Here is a 12,403-nt window from a genome sequence, read left to right on the forward strand (position 1 = left end):
CCTTGTACTTTTCAAGTACGTCTGCCAATGCGAAGACTGCACCTTCTCTATAAAGAGTGCGAACATTCCAGGTGCAGATTCGCAGATCATGGCCCTTAAAACGTTTGCGGGGTTCGTCAACTTTAGAGGGGTTTGTTTTTCTTTTCTTTCGTTTTTTCATAGTAGGATGTTTTTTCTAGGGGAGGGTTACTAACCCGACGCCCAAACCCATGTTTTTAACGTTCTTATGGGTGAACGAGCGGCACATGTTAGCTCACTACCTTTAACGGGTGTTAAAGGCAGTTCCCCAGGTATAAAATCTAAATAAAAATTGTCGGTTGCAAACGTTTTGAATATCATACGAGAAGAAGTGTTCTAATCTAAAAAATAACAAAAACAAATATTTCTTTATTTCGATTTTATTTCATTGTATATAAATTGTTTTTAAAGAAAAATGGTTTTATCACAATAAAAAAAGCTGTTGAAACATTTTAAATAGTAATGTATAATCTACAACAATAATTATTCAATCTCTATGGAGGACAATAATTGTTTATTGTTGTTGTTCTTGTTAAAATACATATTCAAGTGGTAAATAAATGGTTTTTCTTTTCATGGAATACATACATAAAAATACAGTTTGGAGGAAAGCGTTGTTTATACATTATGTTCTAAATGTACATTAACATAATAATAATTACAAAACTGTTAATTATAATAATAAAATAATTGAATAGATTCATTTCTTCCCTAAGGTTGTTGTTGTTGTTTAATACATACATACATATATAAATTGTAATATTATTATTGTAACCTTGAATACTTCAAGTCTTTAACAGAGTCGTTTGTTGGTTTATTTTGTGCCTTGAAGTTGTTAGCCGCTAAAATTTGGATTATATGGTGCTTGTTTTTCATAGGTACCATTGTTGGGTACACCAGCTCCAGCACCACTAACTGCCATATCATAGGATGGAGGAGCATCGTTCGCCATCGGTGGATAGGGCGCAACATAGGGTTGAAGACTGCAAGAAAAAAAAAAAATGGAAAAAAGTTAGTAAGGAAAAACAATTTATAAGGAATGGGGATTATATTGCTAAGGCAATTCGTTAATCAAGACCAAAACTTGGTGTTTATAACAAATGATAGGCAGGAAAAAAATTAAAAATGGTAATAAATGATCAGTCAGCCGTACCGACAGAGATATACCCTAAGCATCGGACCTAAAGAAAAGAAGTTAACACAATAATTCTGACGTCTTTAGGAGTTTTTTGAGTTTTTGGGCCAATTCCTAGGGAAGTATTGACTTGCCCCCGAAATAAATTGTACCATTGCAACTATGTTCGCATACATAACATGTTGTCAAAAATTTAAAAACGATCCCAGACTAGTTCTTAAACTGCACTCTTTCCAAACTTTGTGTCGGTGGTACCCCAAAGAGTGGTCCGATGTAGCCAATATTCCGACATAATCCGAGTGTGTAAGAAATACCAAATCGGTTTCTCCCTTCGAGGGTGAGGGCCCACAAGAAGAACTTTTTGGAAAAAAATTCAAAACTATCCGAGATGAGCTGGTTAACTCTACTTTTCCCAAATGTTAAATTTTGTGTTCGAGGTACATGAAGCAGTATACCGATTTATACCATATTCAAACCTGATATATGCCTGGAAGTAATATTACCATATGCAAAGTTTTGATCAATTCGGTTACTCTTTCCGAGAGGTTACTCCCTCCTGTCTATCTGAGTGGATCGCATAATAACTCTCGAACGGATCAAGCTATATGGTTCAAATTGAGGGTATCGTAATATATTGTCCAGACTTAGTTAAAGTTCGAAGATAGGTCATACGAATCCACTCCTTTAGATACCTTCCCACAAAAAATCAAACTTGTTCGCTTATACAACAAACAAACAATATTTTTGAACTTTTGTGGGGGAGGTATAAAAAAAGTGGGCCCAATTCGGTTCGCACCAGATAGACGGACATCCGAAATCAACTCCAAATTTTCTGAACCGGATTTCGTCCAAACATATTCGGGGTCTAAAACCATTTTTGCCATGAGGTACAATTTTGGTCGTATTAAAGTGTACATACCATTTTAGCCTAAAGGTTGAGGGTAAAAATAGCCTAAAGCCGATATAGAAGATCTGTTAAAGGTCTTTCGTCTACAGAGGACTTGTCAAAGACCTGTTAGAGGTCTTCTTTATATAGAATACCTTTAAAAGGTCTTCTGTTTGTAGAAGTCCTGGTAAAGGTCTTCTAGATATATATGATCTGTAAATGGACTTCGGTCTATAGGAGCCCTAGAAGAGAGGTTAAAGGTATTCTGTTTACAGTAGACCTATAAAAGGTCTCCTTTCTGTAGAAGACCTGTAAAAGATCTTCTGTCTATAGAAGACATTTGAAAGGTCTTCTGGATATATAAGATCTGTAAATGGTCTTCTGTCTATAGAAGACTTCTTAAAGGTCCTCTGTCCACAGTAGGCGTATAAAAGGTCTTCTGTCTTTAAAATAGGTCTTCTGTCGATTTTTCTATAGAAGACCTGTGTTAAAGGTCTTGGCTCTATAGAAGACGTGTTAACAGTCTTGGGTCTGTAGAAGAACTGTTATATTTCTTCTGTCTATAGAAAACCTTTAAATGGTTTTTTGTCCATAGAAGACCTGTAAAAATGTTCCTGGATATATAAAATCTGTAAATGTTCTTCGGTCTATAGAAATTCTATTAAAGGTCTTCTGTCTATAGAAGATCTCTTAAAGGTCCTCTGTCCATAGAAGACCTGTAAAAGGTCTTCTGTCTATAGAAGAGAGGTTAAAGGTCTTCTGTCTATAAAAGGCCTGTAAAAGGTCTTCTTTCTACAGAAGAGAGATTAAAAGTCTTCTATTAATAGTAGACCTGTAAAAGGTCTTCTGGATATATAAGATCTGTAAATGGTCTTCGGTCTATAGAAAACCTGTACTATTAACAGAAGACAAGGCCTGCAAAAGGTATTCTGTCTAAAATTAGAGTTATTTCTTGCGGAAGGCCTGTTAACGGCATTCCTTCTATTGAAGAGCTGTTTTGGGTTTTGGGTCTATTGAAGACCTGTTAACAGACTTTGGCCTGTAGAATTATTCTGTCTATGGAAGACCTGTAAATGGTCTTTTGTTCACAGAAGACCTATAAATGGTCTTCTGTCTATATAGACCTGTTGAGGGTCTCCAGTCTGTTGAAGACCTGCAAATGGTATGTTGCCCATAGAAGGCCTGTAAAAGATCTTCTGTTTGTAGAAGACCTGTAAAAAGTTTTCCATCTGTAGAAGACCTTCCGTCTTCCGTCTGTAGAGGGCCAGTGAAAGGACCTGTTAAAGGTCTTCTGTCTATAGAAGACCTGTTGAAGGTCTTCTGTCTATAGAAGACCTGTTGAAGGTCTTCTGTCTATAAAATACCTGTTGAAGGTCTCCTGTCTATAGAAGACCTGTTAAAGGTCTTCTGTCTATAGAAGACCTGTTGAAGGTCTTCTGTCTATAGAAGACCTGTTGAAGGTCTTCTGTCTATAGAAGACCTGTTGGAGGTCTTCTGTCTATAGAATACCTGTTGAAGGTCTTCTGTTTATAGAAGTCCTGTTAAAGGTCGTCTGTCTATAGAAGACCTGTTAAAGGTCTTCTGTCTATAGAAGACCTGTTGAAGGTCTTCTGTCTATAGAAGACCTGTTGAAGGTCTTCTGTCTATAGAAGACCTGTTGAAGGTCTTCTGTCTATAGAAGACCTGTTGAAGGTCTTCTGTCTATAGAAGACCTGTTGGAGGTCTTCTGTCTATAGAATACCTGTTGAAGGTCTTCTGTTTATAGAAGTCCTGTTAAAGGTCGTCTGTCTATAGAAGACCTGTTGAAGGTCTTCTGTCTATAGAAGACCTGTTGAAGGTCTTCTGTCTATAAAGTACCTGTTGAAGGTCTCCTGTCTATAGAAGACCTGTTGAAGGTCTTCTGTCTATAGAAGACCTGTTGAAGGTCTTCTGTCTATAAAATACCTGTTGAAGGTCTCCTGTCTATAGAAGACCTGTTGAAGGTTTTCTGTCTATAAAATACCTGTTGAAGGTCTTCTGTTTATAGAAGTCCTGTTAAAGGTCGTCTGTCTATAGAAGACCTGTTGAAGGTCTTCTGTCTATAGAAGACCTGTTGAAGGTCTTCTGTCTATAAAGTACCTGTTGAAGGTCTCCTGTCTATAGAAGACCTGTTGAAGGTCTTCTGTTTATAGAAGTCCTGTTAAAGGTCGTCTGTCTATAGAAGACCTGTTGAAGGTCTTCTGTCTATAGAAGACCTGTTGAAGGTCTTCTGTCTATAAAGTACCTGTTGAAGGTCTCCTGTCTATAGAAGACCTGTTGAAGGTCTTCTGTTTATAGAAGACCTGTTGAAGGTCTTCTGTCTATAGAAGACCTGTTGAAGGTCTTCTGTCTATAGAAGACCTGTTGAGGGTCTTCTGTCTATAAAATACCTGTTGAAGGTCTCCTGTCTATAGAAGACCTGTTGAAGGTCTTCTGTCTATAGAAGACCTGTTGAAGGTCTTCTGTCTATAAAATACCTGTTGAAGGTCTCTTGTCTATAGAAGACCTGTTGAAGGTCTTCTGTCTATAGTAGACCTGTTGAAGGTCTTCTGTCTATAGAAGACCTGTTGAAGGTCTTCTGTTTATAGAAGACCTGTTGAAGGTCTTCTGTCTATAGAAGACCTGTTGAAGGTCTTCTGTCTATAAAGTACCTGTTGAAGGTCTCCTGTCTATAGAAGACCCGTTGAAGGTCTTCTGTCTATAGAAGACCTGTTGAAGGTCTTCTGTCTATAAAATACCTGTTGAAGGTCTCCTGTCTATAGAAGACATGTTGAAGGTTTTCTGTCTATAGAAGACCTGTTGAAGGTCTTCTGTCTATAGAAGACCTGTTGAAGGTCTTCTGTTTATAGAAGACCTGTTGAAGGTCTTCTGTCTATAGAAGACCTGTTGAAGGTCTTCTGTCTATAGAAGACCTGTTGAGGGTCTTCTGTCTATAAAATACCTGTTGAAGGTCTCCTGTCTATAGAAGACCTGTTGAAGGTCTCCTGTCTATAGAAGACCTGTTGAAGGTCTTCTGTCTATAGAAGACCTGTTTAAGGTCTTCTGTCTATAAAATACCTGTTGAAGGTCTTCTGTCTATAAAGTACCTGTTGAAGGTCTCCTGTCTATAGAAGACCTGTTGAAGGTCTTCTGTCTATAGAAGACCTGTTGAAGGTCTTCTGTCTATAAAATACCTGTTGAAGGTCTCCTGTCTATAGAAGACATGTTGAAGGTTTTCTGTCTATAGAAGACCTGTTGAAGGTCTTCTGTCTATAGAAGACCTGTTGAAGGTCTTCTGTTTATAGAAGACCTGTTGAAGGTCTTCTGTCTATAGAAGACCTGTTGAAGGTCTTCTGTCTATAGAAGACCTGTTGAGGGTCTTCTGTCTATAAAATACCTGTTGAAGGTCTCCTGTCTATAGAAGACCTGTTGAAGGTCTCCTGTCTATAGAAGACCTGTTGAAGGTCTTCTGTCTATAGAAGACCTGTTTAAGGTCTTCTGTCTATAAAATACCTGTTGAAGGTCTCTTGTCTATAGAAGACCTGTTGAAGGTCTTCTGTCTATAGTAGACCTGTTGAAGGTCTTCTGTCTATAGAAGACCTGTTGAAGGTCTTCTGTCTATAGAAGACCTGTTGAAGGTCTTCTGTCTATAGAAGACCTGTTGAAGGTCTTCTGTTTATAGAAGACCTGTTGAAGGTCTTCTGTTTATAGAAGACCTGTTGAAGGTCTTCTGTCTATAGAAGACCTGTTGAAGGTCTTCTGTCTATAGAAGACCTGTTGAAGGTCTTCTGTCTATAGAAGACCTGTTGAAGGTTTTCTGTCTATAGAATACCTGTTGAAGGTCTTCTGTTTATAGAAGACCTGTTGAAGGTCTTTTGTCTATAGAAGACCTGTTGAAGGTCTTCTGTCTATAGAAGACCTGTTGAAGGTCTTCTGTCTATAAAGTACCTGTTGAAGGTCTCCTGTCTATAGAAGACCTGTAGAAGGTCTTCTGTCTATAGAAGACCTGTTGAAGGTCTTCTGTCTATAGAAGACCTGTTGAAGGTTTTCTGTCTATAGAAGACCTGTTGAAGGTCTTCTGTCTATAGAAGACCTGTTGAAGGTCTTCTGTTTATAGAAGACCTGTTGAAGGTCTTCTGTCTATAGAAGACCTGTTGAGGGTCTTCTGTCTATAAAATACCTGTTGAAGGTCTCCTGCCTATAGAAGACCTGTTGAAGGTCTCCTGTCTATAGAAGACCTGTTGAAGGTCTTCTGTCTATAGAAGACCTGTTGAAGGTCTTCTGTCTATAGAAGACCTGTTGAAGGTCTTCTGTCTATAGAAGACCTGTTGAAGGTCTTCTGTCTATAGAAGACCTGTTGAAGGTCTTCTGTCTATAGAATACCTGTTGAAGGTCTTCTGTTTATAGAAGACCTGTTGAAGGTCTTTTGTCTATAGAAGACCTGTTGAAGGTCTTCTGTCTATAGAAGACCTGTTGAAGGTCTTCTGTCTATAAAGTACCTGTTGAAGGTCTCCTGTCTATAGAAGACCTGTAGAAGGTCTTCTGTCTATAGAAGACCTGTTGAAGGTCTTCTGTCTATAGAAGACCTGTTGAAGGTTTTCTGTCTATAGAAGACCTGTTGAAGGTCTTCTGTCTATAGAAGACCTGTTGAAGGTCTTCTGTTTATAGAAGACCTGTTGAAGGTCTTCTGTCTATAGAAGACCTGTTGAGGGTCTTCTGTCTATAAAATACCTGTTGAAGGTCTCCTGCCTATAGAAGACCTGTTGAAGGTCTCCTGTCTATAGAAGACCTGTTGAAGGTCTTCTGTCTATAGAAGACCTGTTGAAGGTCTTCTGTCTATAGAAGACCTGTTGAAGGTCTTCTGTCTATAGAATACCTGTTGAAGGTCTTCTGTTTATAGAAGACCTGTTGAAGGTCTTTTGTCTATAGAAGACCTGTTGAAGGTCTTCTGTCTATAGAAGACCTGTTGAAGGTCTTCTGTCTATAAAGTACCTGTTGAAGGTCTCCTGTCTATAGAAGACCTGTAGAAGGTCTTCTGTCTATAGAAGACCTGTTGAAGGTCTTCTGTCTATAGAAGACCTGTTGAAGGTTTTCTGTCTATAGAAGACCTGTTGAAGGTCTTCTGTCTATAGAAGACCTGTTGAAGGTCTTCTGTTTATAGAAGACCTGTTGAAGGTCTTCTGTCTATAGAAGACCTGTTGAGGGTCTTCTGTCTATAAAATACCTGTTGAAGGTCTCCTGCCTATAGAAGACCTGTTGAAGGTCTCCTGTCTATAGAAGACCTGTTGAAGGTCTTCTGTGTATACAAGACCTGTTGAAGGTTTTCTGTCTATAAAATACCTGTTGAAGGTCTCCTGTCTATAGAAGACCTGTTGAAGGTCTTCTGTCTATAGAAGACCTGTTGAAGGTCTTCTGTCTATAGAAGACCTGTTGAAGGTCTTCTGTCTATAGAAGACCTGTTGAGGGTCTTCTGTCTATAAAATACCTGTTGAAGGTCTCCTGCCTATAGAAGACCTGTTGAAGGTCTCCTGTCTATAGAAGTCCTGTTGAAGGTCTTCTGTCTATAAAATACCTGTTGAAGGTCTCTTGTCTATAGAAGACCTGTTGAAGGTCTTCTGTCTATAGAAGACATGTTGAAGGTCTTCTGTCTATAGAAGACCTGTTGAAGGTCTTCTGTTTATAGAAGACCTGTTGAAGGTCTTCTGTCTATAGAAGACCTGTTGAAGGTCTTCTGTGTATAGAAGACCTGTTGAGGGTCTTCTGTCTATAAAATACCTGTTGAAGGTCTCCTGTCTATAGAAGACCTGTTGAAGGTCTTCTGTCTATAAAATACCTGTTGAAGGTCTCCTGTCTATAGAAGACCTGTTGAAGGTCTTCTGTCTATAGAAGACCTGTTGAAGGTCTTCTGTCTATAGAAAACCTGTTGAAGGTCTTCTGTCTATAAAATACCTGTTGAGTGTCTCTTATCTATAGAAGACCTGTTGAAGGTCTTCTGTCTATAGAAGACATGTTAAAGTCCTTCTGTCTTTAGAAGACCTGAAGTGGCTTCTTTGCATGGAATTATTGTTAAAAATCTTCTGTCTTTGGAAAATCTGTGAAAGGTCTTCCGTCCACAGACTGTCTATAGCAGGCCAAAAAAGACTTTTCCAAGAGAACGTAAAAAAGGGCTTCTGTCACTGAAAGACCTGTAGAAGACGTGAAAAAGGCCTTCTGTCTGTAGAAGAGCATTAAATGGTCTTCTATCAATTGAAGACTTTTAAAAGTTTTTCTCTCTAAAGGACACCTTCAAAGGTTCTTCTATCTATAGAGAATATTTAGAAGATCTTCCACATGTAGATTTTGTTGGATATTCCCAACTTACCCTGGAACTGGTGGTTGACTAGCTGGCATTGGCATAGGCATTTGTGTTGGAACCCTGAAATTAAAATAATATTGAAATTAATAGCAAATTCTTTAAAAGATTAACGGATATTTTCGAAGAATCCTATGGCAGGAACTTCATGTTTTCTACATACCCTTGGGGTGGATAAGGTGCTGCGTATGCTTGTGGTGCTGGGTATGCTTGTGTTTGATATCCTGTGGCTGTAGTCGTTGCACCCACTGGCATTTGTGAGACAGGGTAGCCACCGGGCGCTGTGTGTGTGGCAGATGTCACAACTATTGGTGCTGTAATGAGAGCAAAAGAATTAACAAAATGTTTGATGAGTGTTATTGTTAAAATAGTTTTTTTTGGATAGAAACAACAATTAATATGGCACTGGCCATTGTTTTTCAAAAGGGACAGAAAAATATGATCTTAAAGACATAAAGTAATGTTACTCCATGTTTACATTGAAATTTTCGGTTCATTGGATATAGGAGTTGTTGTTGTAGCAGTATAGGTTGGATCATGGTGGAATAATAAGGTGTTACATCGATAACAATAATCGGACCATTTACCAGACCAAACGTCAAAATTTGTGCACAATTGTTGACGTTTGGTGTGGTAAGTGGCCCGATTATTGTTATCGATGTAACACCTTCTTATTCCGCCATGGGTTGGATGCTGGGTTGGCGCCGCTGTCCCAAACACTATTGGTGTCAGCTATTGGCAACCATTGAGTTCATAACACCATCTTTCACCAACAAAATGAAAATTTCCCCACGTAATATTGCCCAATATAAACCATAGCTATTCATATCATATGAGAGAGACTTATGGGGGAGAGCAATATGTCTCTTTGTTAAGCAACAGCTGACATAATTTAAGTTGTTATGAGAAGGTATGTGCGCCGAAATCAATGACGTACAAATGTAAATTAAATTGGTTGAAATATGTTAAATATTATGTTAAGTAGAATTGAGTTCTTATGTTTGGACTTAATGCCACGGGTTCATTTTCTTTGTGATGATTTATTTGACATGAAGTGGATTTATACACGTAATATAACATTTCTTGTTTATGTGATAAGTCAAAATAAGATAGAAACTGCGATTAGAGGATTCGTTGGATATGTGTCCGTTTACCTTAGAAAGTCTGTTGATACGCAAAATTACCTTGGCCATTTTTTTTTATAAAATTATCTTATATATAAATATAACTACCTCCAATTACTTGAACAGAATGGCGCTTATTCATACATCTGCGACATATAATAACAGCCATTGATGTTATAACCGAAATTGAAAATGTCATTCCGAAAACGATAAGAAAGGTTGTTAACATGACGATAAACCACTGGCTGCTGTTTTTTTCTAATCAAGTATTAGTAAGGTGGAATATTCACGCGAAACTATTTGAACACTAATTACTGATTTCCAATTAAATACAATTTCTTGTTAAACAAATTAGTGAGATTGAAATCTGAGATGATAACAATCTTGGATTGTAAATTCACGGAAAATAGTACTATACATAGAGTGTGGGATTTCCACATGAAATAAATAATAAAATGCAAAGTGCGGCTTTTTCTCATAAAAAAAATCTTTATAGAGAACGTTGCTTCTCTAGACTATGGGGTTATAGATTATCAAGAAATTTAAATGTAACAGAAAGTTTACACAATCCAAATGCCTAATCGAAAGAAAAACGCCCTACCTTTAGAGGATTATTCTACGACGGCTTACCTCCCACAATCTCAGCTTCACATTGTCGTTTTAATTTTCTACGACGTAAATATATCGCCAATGTTGATAATAGAAAAATACCAAATGCAAATGAAAAACTAATGGTGAATGCCTCCATGAGGGAAAAATAATAACAATTTTCTAAGGGTAATGTTTACAACTTGCCGATAGCGCGTTTTTATTGGTACTAACACACTGTTTAAAAGTTTGATAACAAAATGCAATTGATTTGAGGTGAGTAATAGTTTTGGGGAAACTACGCAAAATGGTTAACACGTGAAGTGGTCACTGATAACATGAGAACCTTTTTTAATCTAATCAAAAGCAAAGAAGATTTTTTGTTAACGATCAAGATGGAAAGAGTCTTCTTGAGAATAGAAGACCTCCGTATAGAATAGAAGACCTCCGTTGGAGGCTTCTATAGAATAGAAGACCTCCGTTGGAGGCTTCTATAGAATAGAAGACCTCCGTTAGAGGCTTCTATAGAATAGAACAACTCCGTAGGAGGCTTCTATAGAATAGAACAACTCCGTAGGAGGCTTCTATAGAATAGAACAACTCCGTAGGAGGCTTCTATAGAATAGAACAACTCCGTAGGAGGCTTCTATAGAATAGAACAACTCCGTAGGAGGCTTCTATAGAATAGAACAACTCCGTAGGAGGCTTCTATAGAATAGAACAACTCCGTAGGAGGCTTCTATAGAATAGAACAACTCCGTAGGAGGCTTCTATAGAATAGAACAACTCCGTAGGAGGCTTCTATAGAATAGAACAACTCCGTAGGAGGCTTCTATAGAATAGAAGACCTCCGTAGGAGGAGGCTTCTATAGAATAGAAGACCTCCGTAGGAGGAGGCTTCTATAGAATAGAAGACCTCCGTAGGAGGAGGCTTCTATAGAATAGAAGACCTCCGTAGGAGGAGGCTTCTATAGAATAGAAGACCTCCGTAGGAGGAGGCTTCTATAGAATAGAAGACCTCCGTAGGAGGAGGCTTCTATAGAATAGAAGACCTCCGTAGGAGGAGGCTTCTATAGAATAGAAGACCTCCGTAGGAGGAGGCTTCTATAGAATAGAAGACCTCCGTAGGAGGAGGCTTCTATAGAATAGAAGACCTCCGTAGGAGGAGGCTTCTATAGAATAGAAGACCTCCGTAGGAGGAGGCTTCTATAGAATAGAAGACCTCCGTAGGAGGAGGCTTCTATAGAATAGAAGACCTCCGTAGGAGGAGGCTTCTATAGAATAGAAGACCTCCGTAGGCGGAGGCTTCTATAGAATAGAAGACCTCCGTAGGAGGAGGCTTCTATAGAATAGAAGACCTCCGTATGAGGTTTCTATAGAATAGAAGACCTCCGTAGGAGGTTTCTATAGAATAGAAGACCTCCGTAGGAGGTTTCTATAGAATAGAAGACCTCCGTAGGAGGCTTCTATAGAAAAGAAGACCTCCGTAGGAGGCTTCTATAGAATAGAAGACCTCCGTAGGAGGCTTCTATAGAATAGAAGACCTCCGTAGGAGGCTTCTATAGAACAGAAGACCTCCGTAGGAGGCTTCTATAGAATAGAAGACCTCCGTAGGAGGTTTCTATAGAATAGAAGACCTCCGTAGGAGGTTTCTATAGAATAGAAGACCTCCGTAGGAGGTTTCTATAGAATAGAAGACCTCCGTAGGAGGTTTCTATAGAATAGAAGACCTCCGTAGGAGGTTTCTATAGAATAGAAGACCTCCGTAGGAGGTTTCTATAGAATAGAAGACCTCCGTAGGAGGTTTCTATAGAATAGAAGACCTCCGTAGGAGGTTTCTATAGAATAGAAGACCTCCGTAGGAGGTTTCTATAGAATAGAAGACCTCCGTAGGAGGTTTCTATAGAATAGAAGACCTCCGTAGGAGGTTTCTATAGAATAGAAGACCTCCGTAGGAGGTTTCTATAGAATAGAAGACCTCCGTAGGAGGTTTCTATAGAATAGAAGACCTCCGTAGGAGGTTTCTATAGAATAGAAGACCTCCGTAGGAGGTTTCTATAGAATAGAAGACCTCCGTAGGAGGTTTCTATAGAATAGAAGACCTCCGTAGGAGGTTTCTATAGAATAGAAGACCTCCGTAGGAGGTTTCTATAGAATAGAAGACCTCCGTTGGAGGTTTCTATAGAATAGAAGACCTCCGTAGGAGGTTTCTATAGAATAGAAGACCTCCGTAGGAGGTTTCTATAGAATAGAAGACCTCCGTAGGAGGTTTCTATAGAATAGAAGACCTCCGTAGGAGGTTT

The 12,403-nt window shown here is 38.6% G+C and overlaps 1 protein-coding gene across 11 annotated transcripts in view; it reads right to left on the bottom strand.

Annotated features, from left to right (window-relative positions):
* Window positions 1-382: 382 nt before the first annotated feature.
* Window positions 383-12,403, bottom strand: part of LOC141405107 (uncharacterized) — a 78,408-nt gene continuing 66,387 nt past the window's right edge. For 9 of the 11 annotated variants that reach the window (XM_073989110.1, XM_073989111.1, XM_073989103.1 and 6 more), the window contains 3 exons: window positions 8,552-8,702; window positions 8,398-8,451; window positions 383-1,001 (listed from right to left, as the gene is read on the bottom strand). In XM_073989110.1, the coding sequence (XP_073845211.1) occupies window positions 854-1,001; window positions 8,398-8,451; window positions 8,552-8,702 (353 nt within the window). In that variant the 3' untranslated portion in view covers window positions 383-853. Of the gene's footprint in view, window positions 1,002-8,397; window positions 8,452-8,551; window positions 8,703-9,620; window positions 9,817-10,142; window positions 10,332-12,403 lie in introns of those variants that run through there. The other 2 variants (XM_073989108.1, XM_073989114.1) reach the window with 2 other exon arrangements.

This window comes from Musca autumnalis, unplaced genomic scaffold (genome assembly GCF_047663935.1).
Source record: "Musca autumnalis isolate F117 unplaced genomic scaffold, ASM4766393v1 scaffold_5, whole genome shotgun sequence".
In the NCBI taxonomy this organism is placed as follows: Eukaryota; Metazoa; Arthropoda; class Insecta; order Diptera; family Muscidae; genus Musca; species Musca autumnalis.